General features: G+C 29.6%; 1 protein-coding gene across 2 annotated transcripts in view; it reads left to right on the top strand.

The window, feature by feature from the left end:
* The window catches only part of LOC107173585 (14 kDa phosphohistidine phosphatase-like), a 176,864-nt gene extending 153,777 nt beyond the window's left edge, over positions 1-23,087 (top strand). Inside the window, exons 4-5 of one of the 2 annotated variants that reach the window (XM_089225667.1) lie at positions 7,242-7,304; positions 22,898-23,087. In XM_089225667.1, coding sequence (XP_089081793.1) covers positions 7,242-7,304; positions 22,898-22,984 — 150 coding nt within the window. In that variant the 3' untranslated portion in view covers positions 22,985-23,087. The remainder of the gene's footprint in view (positions 1-7,241; positions 7,305-22,897) is intronic. The other variant, XM_089225668.1, reaches the window with a different exon arrangement.
* The last annotated feature ends 984 nt before the right edge of the window (positions 23,088-24,071 follow it).

The following is a 24,071-nucleotide window of genomic DNA, read 5'->3' as shown; positions in this document are numbered from 1 at the left end:
TGAAACGTGTTATGTGTTGTGTATGTCAAAAAGTGGTATGTAGAAAAATGTTAATCAAGAGATTGGTGGTGAATTTTCTTAATTTAAGTTAGAAATACCAAGGGATTTTGAATTATAAAAGTAAACTTTTTTTCCTTGTAGATTTCCATTAAGCATTTTTGGATTTCTAAGAGAATTTAAGGAGAGGTACTTTTTGAGTTATCCTTGCGTAATAAATGTTTAAAGGATAGGATGAAACATATATTGTTTCGTTTCGCTTTTTTTTTCTTAGGTAGCTAGTTTAATTTCTACGTTCAAGAGAGGGGTCGTCTTTTTTCTATAATTAGCTGAAAAATATCTCGAGGAAAGTGGTGACTAGAGTTTTGAGAAACTGTTCTGAAAATTGACATTTCTATTACTGTAGCAAAAAGTTTACTTTTTGAATAATGTATACTTGTGAGACGACGAATAATATGCTTTCTAATTTCAGATTTAATCGGAATAGTACATCTTGATTCATCAATTCATTTTTCTATATATATTCTAAACTTTAAAAGCTAATAAATAACTAATAAGTTACAATTATCTTCATATCTATTTTTCATAAACGTGAAACTTAAACGAAATTTGTCTGCTTCAGTTTAAACACGCGTTAAAAGAAAACTTTTTATCGGAAAAAAATATAAATGAAAGTAATTAAACCTAGTTTGATACACACTATGAACTTCAAAATATTTGAAAAAAATTACCCAAAAAATTGCGTTTGACACTGCCTTATGCACTTTATTGTACTCAATATTTAGTATGATTATGTACAATTCGTATAATGTAATTTCATGTATAGTTAGTAGGTTATTTCTACCTGTTTTGCTGGTAGACCACTGTATATGATGAGGTTTAAAGATAAAACTCGCACGTTTTAATATCGACCAAATCCTGTAGACACAATGGAAGCTTTTATAAACAAGTGTTCATTATTATAAACCCTCCGAGTGTGCCTACCGACAAATAAACCTACCGAAGCGGTTAAAGATTTTTATGCCCAGAACATTATTATGAAAAACATACGGTCCTATAATCCATACGAAAAAAAATTTGCATATAATAATATTTATTGGACTTTATTTTCGTGCTTATATGATACATTTTAAAAATATCATGTTAATATATTTGCATTGTAGTGTTTAATCGCCATCGAACAAAAACTTATATTTTTTAATATCTAACACTTATTTTTTGTTTACATTACTAACATAATTTCATAAACTTTAAAAGATTACCATGTATCGAGAAGCTGACCAAAGCGAAAAGAATATCGAACGCTTAATTTCTTCAATCCTATCCCTATGTATCAGACGATATTTAACCCCGGTAAATATATCCTAGGTTATAGTTACTGGTGGTAAATATATATTCTAGGATATTTTGACATCCAATTGGGGTAAATATATCTTATCTCAGGACATTTTTACCGGGGGTAAAATAACACTTGGATATTTTTGCCCCCCGGTAAAAATGTCATTTAAAGGGGGTATAAATATACTAGAATATAATTAACTCCCGGGTGAATATATACCTACTAGGATATAGTTACCCCCCATAGGATTTCAAAATATCTTAGTATATATTTACCCCCTATAAATTTAACCTAGAATATATTTACCGAGGAAGGTAGGTAAAAATTATTGAGGGTATAATAGAATTCTGTGACACCTACATTAAGTAGGTAATATCCATCATGGACGGCGTATTATATAGGCAAAACAACTACATCAGTATTTAATTTCAAAAAGTTTGGTGCTCTTAGTTGATTTTTTTTTTCTTACATATTTCTGACTCTGGTTGATGTATTTCAGTATTTATTCATGTTTATTGAAAATGACTATATGAGCAAATGTAAAGTAAGATCTTGCCTGAATTTTAAAGCTCCTCCGGCATACTCGATTTGCATACTTTTCTTCCAATTTAGAACCGAAAACAGATGAGGGTTTGTTTGCATAATACTACTCCTCTGCTGCCCGATTTGCATATTTGTAAATTATAAACAACTGATCTACTGATGTCTTTATCTTACTGCAGATGTTTGACACTTTTTTCATCGAATAATTTAGTTTAATTTTTTTTTCTCTCGATAGTTAGGGGACTAAGTACTAAGTACTTACAAATAAAATTATGAATTTTCATAAAAATGTCAAATTATACTAATTTAAGCAGTTGTAAGGAAATGATTTACTTAAAAAATTGATCGAAAATTTAAATAATATTGTTAAAACAAGATTAGAAAACTACATACATTTAGGCTACTTATATAGAAAACAATTAATGTGATTACAATATTTTCATATGTGGAGAAAATAATGTATTCAAATAATACGTATAATGACGTAACAATCTTTGTAGACGCCCTATATAAATATATACATTAGGACTTATTCACAGTAGGTAACACGATTACGTTTGGCGATTGTCGAAGATAACCGTTTTGAAAATGGAATATTTTTTTTAATACCTTTATCATAAAGTAATTAAAATCAGTAATTACTGTGTCGTGATAATTAATCTAAAAAGAGGGGTTTTCCGCCCGCATGGGGCTTTTCTCACTTTTAACATTAGTAAAATGGAGTATCCTAGTATACGTATAACATCATAATACCAACGTATACAAATTGTTATATAATATCTAACTGTAATTGTATATTGTTTAATGTTAATAATTCTAAAAAAAAATGATAAGCATGTACAAAGATGATTCTTTTTACTTTATCAATTACAATTTAAATATATAATATTCAAGGAATCAATATAGTTTCAATGGATTTATCAAATATTCATATGAAATTGAAATATGTATTTATATAGCTTAAAATAAAAAAAAGTGTTTTTTAAACCAATGTTTAATATATTTTATTAGTTAAATAGTTTCAATATTGAAATGCCTACTTTCTTTTTTTTATTTGGCTCCATAATGTTTAATTTTAAACTCAAATTATTATTATTAATATTCGACAAATTATGGATGGTTTGAGAATAAAATAATGTATTTTATATTTTAATAAATAGCAATTAACAATTAAACATTTTTCCTGTTTCATTTTTTTACATGATTCTTTTATACATTTTGTTTTTAATTAATTTTCATCATTTTATTTTTTCATATTTCTTTAAATTGTTATCTTTAATCATTTTATTGGTTATCGTTGTTAATATTTATCGAAAATAATATTATTTTAAAAAGATGAATAAACTGGTGCAGAAAACTTCGGTTATTCAGAAAAATTATTTTTCTTATTTTGTTATAAAATTAATATTCATTTAAGAAAACTTTTTAGAGTTTCGTGATTAAGAACTTAAGTGGAAATAATGTATACATGACACTATAAATTCAGCATAACATATTACAAAGCAGTTTTGATGCATGGTCACCTTAATAGGATGTTATATTAGGCTGGACTCCTTTGCTCTTATACTACTTAAGATATTTAAGTTATAGTAATCGATTGAAGGAGAAATCTAATAAAATAATTGTTTCGGTTTCGGCTGAGTTAAATATTTGTGTGTAGACTGTGTAGAGTCCTTAATTCACGAAGAGATTAAGTCACTGCAATATGTATTGTATAAGTTTCAATTAATTATAATTTCCTGTTAAAATGTTCGCAATCAGCACCGTTCAGACCGAAATACTACTTATGCCTCTAATCACTATAAATAAATCAATTCGACGAGAATTGTACGTTTATAACCTAAAAAAGTAAATTAAAAAAAAATTCCTCGAAACGAATCAATATAATTGAGTTAAACATGGTACCGCATAGGTCAATACTAAGTAACGAATAATCAAAAACTTATTCTCTGCGAAAAGTAAATTTCGATTGGACGTGAACTTTTCTAGAGCCTCATTAGGAATCGCCAATAAAACACAAATCATTATTCGGTGAGGCTGTGTAGTGTGATTGCGTTTCTGGGTATTAAGAATAATATCAGACCCCATTTAAAAGGATAAAACCGCAATGACTAAATGAAAACAAATTGTTAATCATGTATAAATTAAGTTTGGCGATATTCCAACAGAAATCCTAAACGCAATAAAATATAGTGAAATATAGGTATCTAAAATGTTCAAACAATCATTATTGTGTGTGAAAATAGAATTCAAAAGTTGCAGTAATAAATTTGAAAATAATGTACGAGTTCCAGCTTTTTAGGGTATGGCCATTTACCGTAAAATTTGACCTTTCCGTTACATAAGGTATTAATATTAGATTTCTGCAGTCTTCTATCAAAAATAAAAAATTGTTTGAATAGCATTTACTATATATATATAATTTAGTTAAGTAATATAAAATATGTTTTACAGATCTACATCGCAATAATATTTTATTTTTACTTCAAAACTTATTATTTTCTAACAAGGGATAATTAAAAGAATTGAATTTGTTCATGATGGCCCATACATAACATATTATTGGTGTTTTTACATACAAATTATTTACTATAATATTAGTGAATTATGTTCATGCCAAATATAATTAAAATAGTATCATTTGTCTAAATGATCTGAGAAATAAAAAAAATAAAACAAATAATGAGTGTGTTGTACTATTTTCAAACATGTACACCATTAAAATGTTGAAAAGGGAGTTTTTACGTTCGATGACTTGTACTCGATGTTGTCGTTTTTAAAGTCTAATAAGGAACGTCCACTCCAATTAGACTTTAGTAGACTTCGTTTCATTTCATATTTATAGTTAGTATACGTAGAGTTATCAAGGAGTTTGTAGTGTCATATATTGATGGTTTATAACAAAATCGTTAATACCCATAGAACATGTGACGACGTTTAGTTCCCGAACAAATTTTTGTACAGTTTCGAGCACAATATTTGTTTATAAGTTCAAAGGGTTTAATTTTGAAAGCTATCATCTGTAAAAAAACCTGAGATTTTTTTTTTAAATCATGTTTATCATAATGTGATTACATTTTTTGAAATAAATTACTGACCTGTTTCATATTTATTGAAATTAAATTTATACAACTGCCAAGTTTGTAACGTTTCAATACATGATACAGAACAAGAATACTTCGCTATACTTCTAATAATGAGTTCAGTTGTTACACATTTAACCATATTGTTGTGTATGATGGTGACAGTTGTTAATATTATTCTATTTTATATGTATACCTATGTGTATTTAGTTCACATTGTACAACACCACTCGAAAAGCCATCATCATCATTTTTTTATCATAATTTCGAAACGGAGTAGAATGATCGGGGGTATGTTTTAAATTTTCAAGGAGTCGAGATAAAGATGAAAGTGTCGTTGGTGAATAAATATTACAGACGATGTGAACGAAACACTGTTTAAACGTTAACGAACGGGTGCGTGGGCGGTTTCCCAGATGCAATCTGAAAACTATTAAATCGACTATAAACCCATAGGCACAACTATTATAGTGATGTTTTTATTTGGTGTGGAGGGTGGCTAAAATAATATTTGCAGCAGCATGGGCCCTGTTAATTGATATTTTAAAATAAAACACGATTCATACACTGGGTGGACTCCCTCCTAAGTCTGCTTATCCATGTAAGTATACACTGTATTGCTTATATCATAATAATATACATATATATGTACGAAATACCTGTTAAACATTTTCCGCAAATCGGAAGTGCCTATTCCCGCTGCAGCGCTTATCTCGTCGCACATTGCAATGTCATCAGCTGGGCTCCGTCGTCTTATCCGATCCCGTTCGGTCGTTGTTATTATTACCATTATTATTAATCTTGAGAAATTACGGTCCGATGAACGGATTATTATTGCGACCAGCCACTTTTGACCGAGACCCCTCGCATATAATTTTCACGTATACGTTAACGTTGCATTTTGCTGTCGTTTTGGCCGATGGGACATTTAATTGTCGACGACGTTTAAATTAATGGCCTTCGTCGGTAACAAAATTGTAATACGCTTAAGTCTGTATTGTACGTGCTAAAAAAACGTAGTACTCAGGTGGTAATCACCTAGGTACTATGTTTCTACTTCAAAGTTCAAACTTCCTCCCCTTACCTCCACCCAAAGTGAAACTATAATATATTAAATGTTATTGTGAGTAAACTTGCAGTAAACGTTAGTTCGACAATCGTCGTCGCATATACAACATTTAAATGTGACTATGTATACCTATATTGTATTTAGAGTAGTCGCGTATACCGAAGACGTGGTTTCAGTTCAAATTACAATCATGTACGTATTGTTCGCGAGCAAATTGACTGCGCCGATGAAACTACGCAATTATTATCCTTTCAATGGACATTCGTATGTTCCCGAATTATTATAATACTATTCTATTATTATTAACATTTATTTTTCAAAGAAATAATTGATATATTTACAACCTGTGTTATACAAATATATACAATATACGACTATATTTTACACAGCCAATTTGAAGATATTTGATTGGTAGGAAGGGAAAGTCGGGTAATGGCAGCACCCCATGAATATTATAATATTTAGAGCCACTATCTCCGCGGGTGTGGTTAGTAAAACAAACCGTTTAGAAAAATGTATGTAGCTAACATAATATTATGCACACCGCACACGATATTTTTTCACAGTCGTAAAATAAAAATAACTTCTAATTATGATATTGCGAATAACATCGGTGTACTAATATTATACAAACGCCCGTGTATGGAATTCGATGCATTTCAATTTATTGTTTTGATGTGATTTTAGAAAATATTATTATTTAGACGGCAGCTCACTACATTTTTATAGCTCTGAAATAAATCACTCGATACAGTTTATTTTCTGAACGATAATAACTAAATTTCAGGGGAACGATGAATTCCCAATCATGCGTGAATTGGCATTACAATCAATACGAAATATTTAAATGGGTATACAATAAGTACTGCAAATATTTTTCCGTCAGTTATCATTATAGTTGTATTATAAATTTTAATAACTGCGAAATTAAAATTAAAATAATATTTATCAACTAATTCGTTATAGCAGAAATATTTTTCCAAGTACCTAATATGTTCTACAAATATTATTAATTTCTATGCTTATTATTATTACTATTGTCATTATTTATGTTATTATTTTATTATTATTATTATTATTATTATTGTTATTATTTTAATTATGCTATTATTGATTGCTTAATAACCATTTTACAACTTTGAAAATGGTTTTTTCGGATATATATACATATTATTATACTAAACATGTTTGCTGTTTGATTACATTTCAGCCTGCAGGAGAAAATCCTCATGTCCGATCCCGTGCAACGAATCTACTAGTTCGACAAATTATTGTACGTAGCAACTGCCCATCATAAATTACAGGAATATTTATTTGTACATTCATAATGGAAAAAACACTTATAAACTTATCGTCAGTCACTAACACACCTTATTTAATTAATTAATAATGTGGTGGAGGCAAATAAAATGGTAGTTTTTTTTTTTTTTAATCCAATTTATTTTTCACCCTCCCTCAACATTGATCTATTTAAGCGCATTGTATGCTGTTTTATTAAATTTTAAAATTAAACTCATTTTTCGACGGAGCGACATTTACTTTCTTATTATATTATATGTCGTATATTTTTTTAATTTAGTTTTATGATAGGTGCTAAACTATAAAACTATGACTGTAGTGGTTCACTGACTCCAAGACAACCATGTTTTTTTTTAATTATATATGCCCTAAACTACAACGTACGATGAACTCTTTCCCTGATATTGGCCAACATTTATTAAGTTGACCGACCGACTCTTATACACGCCGCGTATAATGGACCTCCGAATAGTAAACAAAAACATTAATATATAGATTAAAGCTTTAGTCTACTGCTGTATATCAGCTGATCTCTTGGCGCTAGACTCTTACTGCAATTTACGCTCAATTTTGGTGTGATAATAAGTTTTAAAAACGCCGACGCTATTATTATATAATTTATACTATAATTATAAAAAAAACTGTCAAATCGAGAATTTGAAATGTTAGAGAGAATCGTTCGTTAACGATCAATGTCGTTAAAAAAAAAAAATTATTTTTATAAGACTCGACTTATGTTTTTGTGTGCGGATGAAACGCCATAAAAAAGGTGGAAATAAAATACCGCTAACACAAACTGACACCTGTTTTAAAATAATTCAAGGCTACCACCTGGGCCAAAAATGGTATCACATCCAATATTATGTCATAAACTGTCAAAAATTTAATGCAGAGGTGCTGCGAACGCTGTACAGTAATGAACATTTATTTTATCAACCATATCAAGTTTATTTAATGGGTGAAAAGGCCCATTCTGAAAAGAGATTTATGAATAACAAACAGTCCTTTTATGACATGATTAAAACTCGACTGAATTACCAAAAACTTTCTTCATATACCTATAAATGCATTTGTGCGTGTGCGGATCCCTGGAAATTTATAAAATGTAGTTATGTTTCTCTTAAGTTAAATTATTAATGTCAACAAAATTATATTATTTTTTTCAAACACTGAACACAGTTGAATCATACTTACAACAACTTTATTACTTAATATACAGACTTGCTCGCCTTAAAATAATAATAAAAAACATTATCAAAGCACCAACAGCAATATTTTGGTATTTTTGTTATATTTTATGAAATGATATCGTTACCGTGTTTCGACCAATGCAATGGAATTTAAAATATTATGGGTTGTGGCCGCGCAATTAAATGCCAGAATACACAAACGCACACGGCCTTAGATGAGTTAAATCGATAAATAATACTCTTACCAAACCCGAAAAATGTATTTATAAATATAACGTTAATGGCAGTCTACAACTACTTAAGGAAAGAGAAATAAAAAAACTCTGCTCGGGGTGATCCTAGTTCGTCATCTTGAAATACCTACTGCAATGTACATGTACACTATACGACTGAATGAAACTTTGAAACGAAGAGAGACGGTTAAAAAAATAAAATACCATGGGGGATTATGTAGAGGGGTCTTGAAAACTTTGAAAACCAAAAATAATAAACAATAGTCGATTGTTGTTGTTTCTTCTACCGCAGACGTTCCGAGACGTCTGAATCAAAAGAGTGCAATTCGTGTAGATTTATACGTCTAGCTATATGTTCGAAATAAACTCGCCCAAACCCGTACGGCACTACTTACGCGACGCCATCATATTCAGTATTCACTCGTAATTATTATTTTCACGTATATTAGTATAGGATCCGAAAAAACAGCAACTACAATAATCGTAATTTTTAGTATTATTTTGATGGCTTTTCCACAATGGAGTCGACTTCCTATATTTCTAAATTAATAATAAACAAACTCTGTTCTAAGGGGTTCCCATCACTGAATGGCTTCAGTCATCATGTAATTCTATGGAATGTTGTTTATTTTATATGTTATTAATATTACTAATCGTCCTATTTACTTATTGTGTTTAAAAACACATGGGTATCGTAAGTTTTTTAAACAAAAAAAGCTTTTTCGTGATATGAAAATACCCCAAATGAAAAAATGACATAAAATTCCCAAGGGACATTACCTACATACAAGAAATAAAATGCTTTTATATGTAAGAGAAAGTATTGAAGAAAACTAAAAATAATATCTATAACTTTGATATTAGATGTATTATAATATATAATTTTTTTTTAAATGATACGTTCATTAACGATTGATTAACCGTTTACATTATACTTAAACGCCTCCATATAAATTTTATTCCACACAATATGTGTAAATATTTTTTTATTACTATTATTATTAAATTACATATATTATTTTGATGACTTGTTAATTTGCTTGTTAATAATAAATTTAAAAATTAATTGTGCCGTTTATTTATAGAAATTATGTTTTACCGATGCGTGTATTTTGCTCTACTTTTATATTTTAGATTTGGTCGAAGACGTCATCATCGTGACAGTGCCCGCTTTTTGATTCTTCGTTTTTTTTTAAAAAGCTCGTATCTAGGTCGAACCACCTGGGTCATATACCGTCGCACGTGCGTCGTTTGTCACGGTTGTCACTGTAATCTCACCAAGCAAGGTTTTCATTAATCCAAAAAGACTAAACGTAATCGATGTTCAGATATTCCAAACCCGAATTACAAAACAGCAACAACGTTCATGTAACCATATTTATCCGAATATGGGCGAACACTGCTCGAAATTTATGAAATTGAATTTCTTAAAGTACACAAACAATCGTTTCGATGTATAGTATATTATTCCCCATATAGTTCTTTGTGTCGTAAAAAATAGTAACAATATTGAATTGTTTATGTTTTTATTTGTTCAACGTTATCGTGTCGTTGTTTTAAAGAAAATATATATATTCTTGATCTTCGTGTACATGTTTGTTCATCAAACTTTTTTATTTAAACGTACTAAATTAACTTTTTTGTGTAATAGTGTTGTATTTACCAAAAACTTTTTAATTTGCAATTACTCCGGGACCTAGAGTTTTTAGAAAGTTGTTCGCCCATTACGTCATCGAGAAGAACCCATTAACGCCAATTTTGCTCTCTGATTTGTACACTTTTTCTAAAAATTAAATACATTTCATTGTGCGTGTCACATATAGAATTTTAAATGCATTTATTTAAGTTTTAATCACAATAAGGGTATTCGTCGTTGCCGTGTAGTATATTAGTTCAATAATAAACGTGTGCGTATAATATTATTTACCGACCGGCTCGAGAGTCCGTGGAAACCATTGAACAATAACATGAATTGTTATCGTTGTGGCCTCCAGAGATGGTATTCGTGTGTCTAATAATTATATATTGTGTTTGTTAAGCCCCAGTTTCGTTCTCTTCACCCACGCGCGGCAATCGATAATAATCCAAAGGATTCGTACAATAGACCCGGTGTATGTATATTTGATAAAATAAACATTACTAAGTCTACATTAACGGGCGACGGTACTTTCACGCTACGGCTGGCACTAAAATTAATGCGCTGGCTGCAGGGTTCATATTTTTTACGGGTTCTTCGCACACTGGTTAAAAAGCACTTTTCCGCCATCCGAACCGTATCTATAACAACTATTGTTCGGGCTATCAAAAACACTCTGAAAATCGCACGAAATTATTCACAGAAAACGAGGGTACAATATATATTATATGTGCCGACGAGGCTGTGCTCCTGGTTGCGTTCGCAATGCATGCCAAAAAATGAAATATATAATAGATACATTAACATTTATACTTAGCATAGTTTTTTCTGTTTATTTTGTGTCCTTAAAAATATATAAGTAAATTAAATAGCCATTCTATCCTAAAATTCATATTTTTAACATATTTTGTTCAGTTATAAGTTCGGTTATTTTTTCTAACCAACTATACTACAAAATGTATCATTTTTTTTTATATGTAAGTGAAAATAAAAACAATAGATCAAGTCACCTTGTAATAACTGCTGAATTGAATTTAAGAAAAAAAAAACAAGAATAGAATTATGTAAAATATCCCTTTATGCATATCTCAATATTTGTAAGCTCAGAAATAATAATACGTATATATCAACTCATTGTGTATACCTAGTTTAATTGTGAGTTAGGTAATCATTACAAAATTATTAAATAAATCATGACAAAGAAAACTATAAATAATTTATAATTAAGATACAGCTCATAATATCTATTGCATGGAATTATTTGGGCAGTTTTAAGAGCAGAAATATAATTTTAAGATTCCTGCTACTTAATGTCGGTCAGCCGATTCTGGACTAGTAGATTCGTCATCTTGGACTTATTGCAAAATTCCAGTTATTTCTTGTGGTACTGTTTAAAATAGTATTTATTGTAATAAAAAACTAATGCGCTAGCTAACAGGTTCATTTTAACCAACGAAATATAAGTATAAAATAAAATATTATGATAATAAATTATTAAAAACGTACAACACTGTCGATTTTAAAACGCGTTGTTCTACGCGGCCATGTACCTATATTGCCTATACATCACGCCGTCATTCATCATGTGATGTATAAAAAATGATGGTGTGCAATCAAATGGTTATTTTATCGTAGCCATTGCAATTAAAAATTTAAAACTCTGATACTTTAAACGGTCTGAAAGTTTTAAATAATATTTAAAAAAATTGTTTGTGCTTTTTGTAACTTTTCAAGTGCCATATCAAAATTAAACCGATAACTATATCATTTCCAAGATTTCCTGTAAAAAGCATGGGTAAATCATATTCCGTTATGGGTAAACGTGATGGTACCAGGAAAATCGAAAAATTCAATAATTTAATCGTTATCATAAACTGTCAAAAACTTTTTAATTCCATCAAGATAAAATTATATTTGATGAAAAAGAGTGATGAACGCGTTATGACTAACGGTACGAAACAAACAACACATTACAACGTATATTGTAGTGACGGTAATAATAATGGCACGACGACTGTAACAATAACACAAATAATCTAGAATCTTATAATTTCCGTTTTCATCCTGCCAATGTGTAAGCTCGATTCGAATCGTTTCGCAGATTTCTATCGCCTGCTGAAAATTCTTCGGCTTTCTGGAATTCAGCGTATGGTCTCCGTGAGCAATACGATGTGATATTGATGTCGGTATGCATTGTTTTAATTTATTGGAAAATCAGTAGCTGTTACAAATGATTTTTATTTTTAATAGTTAATTGGGCAATTTTAATCATGGTAAAATGGTGGCTATTGGTCATATTATATGTGAGTATATTAATTTTTAAAACAACCTCAGTTAAATATTTTCACTACATCAAGAAATAAGTTCATTTGCTTTCCAATAATTAAGTAATATATAATATACTTTTTCTGGCAGCCACTTTCAAAAATTCCAAACGCATCTGACTATAAAAGGTGAGCAGCAGTTAAACGTATTTTTTTTCTGTTATATTTGAATTTGTATTGCATGTTATGTAAATATATATTTCTTAAAATAAAGTAAATTGGTTACTCAATATACATATATCAAATATACTTGTTTTATTCAATAGTGGTAAAATATTACACCTTTTGCAGTTTTTAATAATTAATTTTCTCTTATAGATTTTTTTACAGTCATGATTTGTACATCCTAGGTTTATGTACCCATAAAACGTTTTTTTTTAGGTAATAGAACTCTGGTGTTTAGCTGATAACAATCATTAAAACCTAACTTTACTTGCGGAGATCAGGATTTGTCTACGAAATCTGTCCGAAAATTACATCGTGCGTTTATTATATATAAGAAATTGTAATTCATTTAATAATGATATAATATTATTTTACATGATATATCATCTCATTCCGTTCCTATAGCAATTGATTTCTTCGCAATAATCGCCAGGGAGAGAAATAGTTTGAAATTAATATGATTTTCATCTCCATCGTTATATTTTTAGTTTTTTCATCGCATACAAAGATATTATATTATTACGTGTCAAATATAAAGCTTCCTTTTTGTAAGGATTGCCGACCTCAATGTTTTAGAAGACAAATTTAGTGTCAACTTTTTAATAACATATTGGTCAAAAATTGTAATTAAATAGTGGGCCCTAGGCCACTAGCCTTTGCGATATTATAAAATAATAACTTGGTAATTTGGTGTTACAACGAAATGATTAAATTTATCCAATCAAAATAATCAATTGTCTACGGTGATAATTTCAAATGAACAGAGTATCTGCCCAAATATATTTTAGATTACTTTGTTGTTGTTGTTGTTTTTAATTGATTGGCTCTTATCTACAGAGTTGAGATATGATAAAATTTTTAAACTGATTGAAAAATGTGAAAATTATATTAAAATGAAGCTAGAGCTTATGTTTATATAACGTGGCATTTATTATAGCAAACGTATAGATGTTCCGCTCTATTGAATCGAACAAAAGATATAATAAATCAGATTTTGCCGCTAGCAATTTCGATTCGATTTACTTGCAAAAGAGTATAAATCGACCCCGTGCCCCAGAAACCATACACATTTACGGTTTTTATGCCAAACAAATAACGTGCTATCGTGTGTGTACCGTCAACCGTGTTAAAACTATAATGACGTACAAAGATCCCAATCGGGACGATAATAACAATCATTGTGCTGAGACTTGAACGATTTGGAGTAGAGGTTATGACTATACACGTAGACGACAATAACGTTCACTTCTCACACACGCGTATTACCCGAAACAGCAATTTTCGCAATTTATTATATAAAAACTTTGGTCAACTATTTTTACAACCACGGTTAAGAGGACGCCATACCCGCATGTGTTGTTTCCAACCTACAAACGTACAAAATAACGTATAAACGACTTTATTCCCTCTGTATTTATAATGGAATTGCCAAAAATCCCACACTGCATAACGAAGAACTTTATCTGTGTACTAACGTTTTTTATTATTTGAATAACATAAATACAATTACAGTTACCAATTTGAGAATATAATTTTTTTCCCGGGTAATTATTAAAAATTGTTGTTGGATGCTATGAAAATATAGAAGATGCTATGACACGGATAAAGTTCATCCCTTTACACTGAAGAATTTCGGTAATTTTACTGTAGATACAAAGGGAATAGAGTTGTACCGCGCAAAACAATTTTTTCTATGTTGTAAATTTTTAATTCGGAGACAAACTACGGGTGAGACGTCCTCTTATAATAATATCAATCGTACTATTTTGTTTTTGACAAGTGTTAAGAGGGGCAGTATAATTGGCGTATTACTCAAATACTTTTATTTTCATTTAGGGCCATCATTTGATTTATTTTATCTGTTTTGTTCAGTACCAAAGTGATAACATTTAGCTGTAACTTCTATTTATATATAATTTAATCTTTACGAAACATATACGATGTAATTCGTGTGTTTATTTTTTGAAAATAAATTATAATTCCGGTGTGTATCGTTTTATTCGTTATTGTTTTGCGGTTACGTAAAACATATAATTTACTAGCTCTTAAACATTTCTACGTTAATGTTTTCGTTTTAAAACAATTCTGATGCTATGTGTACACGAAAAATAAAAACCGTAAACCTCATAAATTACACGATTACATCGCGTTCCGCGTAACTACCGTTCTATTTTGATACCGCATTCGCGATTTTGTATCTTTTTTTTTTAATCAGACTTACGAACCGAATGTAAAACAACATATACTGTTTAAATATTTATACCGTTGACTTAATTTTGAAACTGATCCCCGGCGAATATTTCACTGAAACAGTGTAAATATGTATCTCGAATAATTGAATTTTTGATGTACATACGCAAACAAATACAAATCCGTGTATCCGACGGAGTATATAATTAATATTTATTTCCCCAATATTTTGAAATGAATTTCATTGATTTAAATGACCCAACGATGTATGACGTTAAGCGTTTGCAATAGTAATAACGTCTCTTAGTATAAAAGTAGTATTAATTTTCTCAAAAGAACCACGCATAGCCTTTCAATGACCGGCGGCGTGTGATCGTCGGAACAACGCAACCGAAATATTTCGGTGGACAAAATCTCGGAGTTCGGTCGGCTTCCGGGCTTTTTGTCATTTTGGTCAAATTAAATTGTTCGAATTTCTATTACATAAGTAGTGCCATAGAGTTTATTAATAACAGTGTTCCTTTCCTTCCATAATAAAATTTCGCTACAATAAAATAATGAAAATAAAAATAAAATAATACCTGTATGTGATATTTAAAAAAAATGTCTCTGATGTATGATTGTTCTCTATATATACTTGCAAACCAGTACACAAATGTCGATAAAAATCAAATCCATTGATTCATTTGATGAATCTCTGAGAGTGCACACTGATCACTGCAGGGTTCTAACTTGCCCATTAACTATACTGAGAAACACTCACAATCCGAAATACCACCAAGTGATTTATATTATTTATTCATTATTTTCCGTACGGAGTCACATAGAAACAATATATATTATACATATTTAAAACGTATTATGTTTAATCTTTTGTATTATTATTATCAGTTAAGTCTTCACCCACTGTTATTAATGACCCATTTTACTGCTAATATTCAAAATTATTAGAAGATGTTGCCAAATTTATTTAAACTAACTTAAAATACATAAATTAATTCCGCAAATTTCTTCGTTGAGTTCATAATTCACTGAGACTGATGATTTATCTTTCTTTGAAGTATTTTGGACATTTGGTCATATAAATGGTTGATCGTAAGGCTTTTAAATACAAATCTATGTAGATAGATTTTAATAATATTTCGGGCATTACCGATGTCAATTATTATTTCAAATTTAAAATACTTCAAAATACTATTTTCGTGCCCAGAATTCATAAATATTTGTTTTTGTGAAATTCAAAAGATCGTAAAAATTATAGAGTAACAACACGATTTTATAAGTAGCTAAAAAAAATACAAAATACAAACATTTAACATATTTTTACATATTTTAAAGTGTATATTATGTCTTCATTGATGATCTCCGTCAATAGCTGTTTTTCTTAATTAATATTTTTTGGGATACGAATTACGAAAATTCTTTCAGTACTTAAGTTCTTTAAAGAACCACAAATAATTATAATCTTAAATATTTGTTGATTTGTTTGAAATTAAATTATGAAAATTATTTCTCTTACTATTATTTGACATGACAAAAACCGAAAATGATAGTCAATTATATAGACCAATTTTGGTTTAAATATCATGATATTTTTAAAGTTGAATTATTAATTTCTATTGGGTATTCAAATGGTTCATAAGATTCCGGGTATTTATTGATTAATATAGGTTTACAAGTATATTATATTAAGTAGACAATATTGTGTGAATAGTAAGATATATGCACCTCATAGGCACAACAATATCGTGAAACACTACGTTGTATAATTATTTTAATTTAATAACAAAAATTAGTTGACAAAAAATTGTGAATAAAATATATTTTAATACATATAATAATATTGTTTTATATGATACTAACATTTGATTACTCGTTATTTAATATTATTATTGTTAATCATATAATATTTTTTTCGCATGAATTTAAATATAGACAACGTGTTATTGTCATTACATTCATAAAAAATATACTTTAAAAATAATAAAGAAGATTGCGCATACTACTAGACACAAAAATAACTGACACTTAATATATGATTTACTGGTACACTAATAAGATTAATCTAAAATAACACTTATCCCACTCCAACCTTTCCCTCTTCCGTTTTAAAAGTATGGTACATTCCATTTCGTTTTTGTCGTTAGTTCGACACCTTTTTTTGACACTAATAACTAAACACTAAAGTATACTAAAAACTAGCTATGTCTGGTATAATTATAATAAATAATAAATACGAAAACTTGTATTTAATAAAAAAAAACATGAAACGATTAAAGAGTTTTCAAAATTGTATGTATCTACTTATATATATAAATAATTTTACACGATTTCATGCAACGATAAAAATTTTAAAACGAATATTTCATCTGTAATCATTTTTGGATTACAAAATACAATCAAAACTTAGTTCAATGTTGTTCCTCAGTTTTCTCAATTTTCTGGAGAAAAAAAGTGTAGTTATTTAAATACTTTATATGATAACCTTGATAAGTGGAACATCTGTGTTCTTGTATATATCCACTAGCTTACAAAAGTTATAATATCCATAATATAGGCAATACCTCCCTTTTGTAACTTTTCCAGTTCATGCATAAAACTTAACCGCGTTTAATTGGTTCCGAAATTTTTAAATGACATTTAAAAAAAAAACGGGTAAGTGGATGTCGCTCTGCTGTACATTAGGGGGTGGGGTAGATCTCTGACAAGGGTAGGTTAAATTTGAATGCAATGATAGGTATCATTGTATACGAAAAACGATTCTGAACGGAGATGATTTGTCAGTCTATGATAATATATTATATTTAAATATTGTCATGTATTCTATTTTGAAACAAATATTTTATTTTTCAATTAGAACGCATTTTGCATAAGGCATGGTTAATCAATTTTTCCAAAAACATTGCATGTAGTTATCATAATTCATAATACCTTATATTATCATAGATATACATATACCTGATTTGAGGATAAATCGTTATCATTACGCGATTTCATAAAAATTTGAAACTCAATCGCTCAAAACCTTTTTCCTATAATAACACTTCAAATTTTCTCTATAGCTATTTGAAGCAAAAATTATGGAAAACTTAGTGTTGAATTTTATAACCTTAAATATAAATACAAACAATATTATGAATTTTGAACAACAAAATAATTCGCATATATTCATGGTTTTGACGAAGTTTTGTCAATATTTGAAATTCAAATGCTAAAAAAAATTTAATTTGAATTTCTGGTGGACATTTTTTTTGTGATAAAAATTGACAAATTTGTAAGGAATCTTGTATTAAATTTTCAAATCATAGATTCAAAAAGAAAATTTTTCATAAATTTCTAGCTTAAAACAATTTGCGAATTTTTGTGATGTTTACGTATTTTGTCAAAATTCAAAATTTGAATGCTTATAAAAAAAAATTGTGACTATGAATTTATTTTATTTTTCAACTGCTATTGTAACAATATGTTAGGAGCCTTGTATTAAATTTTCAAGATTTTCTACTTAAAAAATAAATTTTTATCGATTTTAATTTAAAAAAAACTAATAATGGTCGAAAATTGCATATACCTATGAATAGTTCAACTTAAATCGAAAATTTTTGAAAATTGCATGGTGCATTCGGTGAAAAATGCATGTATCAATGGTCATTTGTTTTAAAATTACATCAAAAACCATAATCGATTTTGTCGAAAATTGAGTGTGCGTTAAATTTCCCGTTTTTCCCTTAATTTTTGTTTGTTTTTCTCGATTATTTAGAAAAGTATTAAGAATTTTTTACTTTTGACCCCCCAAAGTACCAACTAAATTCACTTTCTGATTGAACGAGGTACTGAAGTCAAAAATCGAAGCATTTTTACTGTCCCAAAACGTGATGACAGACACAAAAAAAAAAAAACACACATAATGGTAAAATCAATACATTCATCGCTCCGCTCAGAATCTAAAATGTAGTTTTCGATTATATATGTATTAATCAAAACAATAATTCACATTATATATATTATTTATAATAAATTATATATAATTTAAAAAATACAAATTAATAAAATACCATTGATAAGAATAAACGATAATGTGTTTCAACATGGATTTAAAACAACTTATTAATTGATTTATATTTACTTCAATAAACATTAATATGGTAGTTTTAATGTATTAATTGAAATTAAATTAAAATAAATTGATTTTTTTTTATTTCATCATCAATATTGTAATTTAAATTAATTGTACGCATTTTTATAATTAGGCTTTCTTTTCATTAGCCACACTAAAACCAAGCGTAAATATCTAAAAAATAATGTTGTGTACTCTTTTCCGATATTGATCAAACACAAGTAAGTCGAGCAAGTGAAATTAAACGAAACGTTAACAAAATTATTATTCCCTCTCTCCCGCCCCCCATCTCTTTATCATTTTTCTACAAATAAATTAGCGAGTTCCTGCTTATTCAACTCCTTTCAGGTATGACACGTACGACACACAAACTCGAGTAATAATGCGAACGATCGGATTAATCGGTGACATCGCCGTGGCTGTCAGACAACGTTTCAGTCGGAATCATAGTCGCGATTAACATAATATTATAATAATGATAAGACGTCTATTGCATTTTACGATATCTGCGATCCATCTCTGCAGCGACGCGATTAAAGAAAACTATATAAAAAATATTCTCTAAAATTCGCCTCGCGCATTTCTCTCCATTTAAGTGGGCGCGAGTGGATCCCGCGACGCTGTATAATCGATGTTGAGCCTTAAACAATCATTTAAATCCATCAAAACTCTTATGTGCGGAACAGCTTGTGCAAATACAAATCGCATTCCATCCCCCGCTCCCTCCGTTTCATCAACAGCATGACACCCACATCATATTATTACTGTTCCAGTTTTAACGCGTTTATTCTGATCGAAAATGATTCGATGATTCGATGATTCTCTATTCGGTCGTATGACGCGTGGCCGCGTGGGTCGACATTTCTATAATGTTATGAGTAATTTGAACTAAAACGGGACCGTCGACACGTAGACGCTCACTTGTATGATATAATACAACATCAGTGCGTGTGGTACGAAACGATTTATGCAGCGTGGTGTGTTGTGGTGGCCTTTGAAAACGATCCCGAATGTGGCGAAATATAGAAATTGGATTTTTAAGTATCTAAGAAACGTATACAACCCACCCATCGCCGGTGCCGTCGTCGATTGAAAAAAGGATATATTATATATCAATATTATACCGCGTCGAATTACAAGGTTCTTCAACCCCTCTAGTCGTAATACGATAGTCTGTATGATGTATGTGTATTATGTACACATGAATTCGTGTGTGTACAGACTACAGGTATACTGCATAACTCCCACTATATACATGGCGCACTGGGCGTTGAAAATAATGCATCAATAAAACTATTCTATAAATAGAATTTGTGTGTGCATAACATCATATTATCGGTGTCAAAATGTTGAATATGATTTCACTAGATGATCTATAACGGTAAGGAAATGCCGATTTTCAGAAGGTTGTCAACAAAAACAAGTATTTTTGTTGATACCTGCTTGCCGTTCGACACGATATGTATATCTTATCCGTGTTTAACTTAAACATATTGAACGTTGAAATTATCAGACAAACTACATAACTTAAGACATAGTATTATAATTATAAAATCCTAATTAAAAATTTAATTTAAGGATGTTAGAATAACCGAAATAATGAGAGTACTTACGTTCTCAAAGAGAAAAAAATGATCACTGTCTATTAAAACAACTTTTACGTTTCTATAGCAACTGCAACACTGAAACCTGCAAATACCTATAAGTACACAAATCCAGACATTGCCTATCGTGTGCGCCGATCTCTTTGTTCGCCCAAAGAACCAACGAAGCCCTTAAATTCTCGTTTAAATCTACCTACTCAGTTTTCTTTTGCTTTCGAAAACGATGATGTGAAAACTTAATGAATATATTACAAATGAATTCAGACTGCATGATATGTGGGCATAAGCATATAAATAACATACGTAGCGCATATAGGTATATACAGATGAACGGAGATTAGCAAAATCTTATATCAAAACAAATGCAAATCCTTTGATCTGCCAGTCGTATCTGCCGACTGGTATGTTCTCGGCTTTCTGCAGTTGCAAACATCAATCACATAGTTTATGCCAGACCTAACACGCCCAAAAAAAGCTTTTCTAGAAATGACAGCATATGGTCGTAATGGTGTTTATCCAAGAATTGTGTATAAAATGGAGTAATATCTGTAACGCCAAAGTGACCGATTCGTACGTTGCCGATATCGAGTTGTGCAGTTCGATGATTTATTTTTGCCGACCATTTCCTTGAGGACATAATAATATTGTGTTTATCTTTTTACCAACCATGATATGTGGTATAGACGTGTAATATTACCAGAGTTTGGGTAATTTCTACGTGTACATGTGCGGATGGCGTGATAATTTTATTATACGTATAGTACTACACCTGGTTGTAAACTTTAAATAAAAGTGAATTATGTGCGACTCCGAATACCTGCAAATGAGTATACTGATGTGTGTAAATGAGAAAAAAACTGTTAATAAATTTTTTAAAAAAAACACCGTATCATAATGTCATTCATACATAGAAAAATTATGTTTATATACACTTGTGAATATATTTACCATTAGGCCTACGATAATACGGTCTAATATTATAATGACTGCAACGTCTCGCGTGATGTATATTTTCAAAAAGGACACGCGACGATCCGTCTCTCCTTCCGCGAAAATACCTAATAAAAAAATTATCATTGTGTTGAAATTCAGCGATTAACATTCATATTATGCGCGTATCATTAGGACGTCTCGAGCGTAGGTTAAAGTTATGGTTTTTAAGCAAGAGCGTCATAATTTATTGAAAGATCAATGTATTAAAATATAATAATATAAACACAAGGAGGCAGTCGCACAAAAATCGTATAAAAACTGTGAACAAGGTTTTTGTATTTGCGCGCGTATACGCGACAGAAAAACTTGCGCGTAATATTTCGACATGATTTTTTTAACAAAATCTATGTTGACGTTATCACTGCAGGACTTAAACAACAACTTTCATGTTCCGTATTTCTATATCGAGAAAGGAGAAAAAAAGCCGTTCTTATTATAATACAAAAAAAAAATTAAAAACGAAGAAAATAAAATAACGCGCTAAATGTTTGAAAATGTGTTCATAAAGGGAAACGCTTTTGGGAAAGGTCTAACGAAAACATGAAAGAACACTGCCGCGCCGGAGAATGTACATACATAATCCAGAATTCGAAATTAACCTTTTGTCTGTATATGGCAGCAGGGTAACATGTCTGTGCATTTACTATAATATTGTATATTATAAGTACGTCAATCGTATTTTGTACTTTTTTTTATTCACACTATGCGTAATGTACTTATACATAATATAATGCTCTTCTCCAAAAACGAAAAAGCGCAATCAATTTATTTTACGAGAGTTTAGAGCATATGCTGTTTTATATAAAACGTTACAAAACAAATCGATTTTTTTTTTCATCGCCGAATTCTTTCTTAGCCGTAGAAATATTTACACTTGCTTCAAACTGGTGGTTTAATAATATTATCACATAATGTAAAAGCTGGTTTTTTAATCCATCCACTATAATTATTGGATCATATAAGATATCGGTTAATCGTAATAATTCTCCAATGGAGATAAAACGCTGTAAAAACTATGGAATTTCGTCAAATGTTGTAAAAAATGTCGCAAACAATTTTGCAGTTTGACTTTAATAGTAAACTACTAGAATTTAACAATCATTTGTTTTCTGTTTCAGCAATATGGACCGGCAGATCATTCGATCACAGCAAATATTTTGAAGAAAGCTTTTCCGGATTTCGAAATATCATGCAACAATGCCTGAAAAAATCAAACTAAAATCATGACAATATTATAATATATTATATATTATTTAATCATGTCGTTTTCGTATACCTATAACAATAAATAATAAAAGTAAACAATAATTTCTACTTCTTTGGGTTTGTCAACACTCAGCAATACTTTGTCCAAGAATGAGTTCATTCAATTACGTAAACTTGAGTTAAATATAACAAATAAATTTAAAAAAAATATGAAGTTTACCTTTTTAATGGAACACACGTTGTGATGATGCGTAGTGGGTTATTGGCGTGGGACAGTTAAAGTGGAATTGTATATATTCCTCATTTTTTCCATTCCTCATTGTAATATTTGACTAGCTTCTCAATTATATTTTAAAACAGCTTCACTCAAGAACCATCATATATATAAATTTTTATTCGTGTTTGAATTTATACTTCTAATAAAAAGTACCCATATAACTTCTCTTGTAAACATCTTTTTTGTATGAACGATGCGAAATTTCGAGAATAGAAATTCAATGTTATTCGCAGGTTTTGGTTTAAGATTAAGCATCTATAATCACATGAACCCATAAAATTGCGTATCATAAAAATTCCAATAACATTATTATAAAGTCTCACGCGTCTGTTCCATTCCCACATTGAATTAATTATTTAACAGGCCTATCCTACTGCTTATTTTATGTCGATTCGACCAACATTTAGTATTGGTACCAGTGTACCCCTGACAATTTTTTTAAATCTAGATATTATTAAAATATATAATATTTTCTGATTTGTATCAAATTTTACATGCAAAATAAACGAACAAATGCGCCATGGCGTTAAAAAAAACTTAGGAGGACAGCAAATTTTAATTTGTCTTAAACAAACTTTTAATTCGAGTAATTTGTCTGCAAGAGAACGGATCAATTTTTTATCATTATTAAAATTATTTTTATTATTATTATTATTATTGACTGTTCTTTTCCACAAACCTATTCCAATTATGTACTTGTATAAGTGGTGAAATATTGCTATTTAAATATTTAGACTGACAAGTACTTTTAGACTTTTGCGTGGTAAATTTTAGGAAATTTATACACCATGAAAGGAAGTAACAATTTT

The sequence above is a fragment of the Diuraphis noxia genome, unplaced genomic scaffold, assembly GCF_037042655.1.
Source record: "Diuraphis noxia isolate RWA-SAM2 unplaced genomic scaffold, SU_Dnox_SAM2 contig0004, whole genome shotgun sequence".
NCBI lineage: Eukaryota > Metazoa > Arthropoda > Insecta > Hemiptera > Aphididae > Diuraphis > Diuraphis noxia.
Note: the sequence above shows the minus strand (reverse complement) of the source record. Positions and strands in the feature narration are given on the sequence as shown.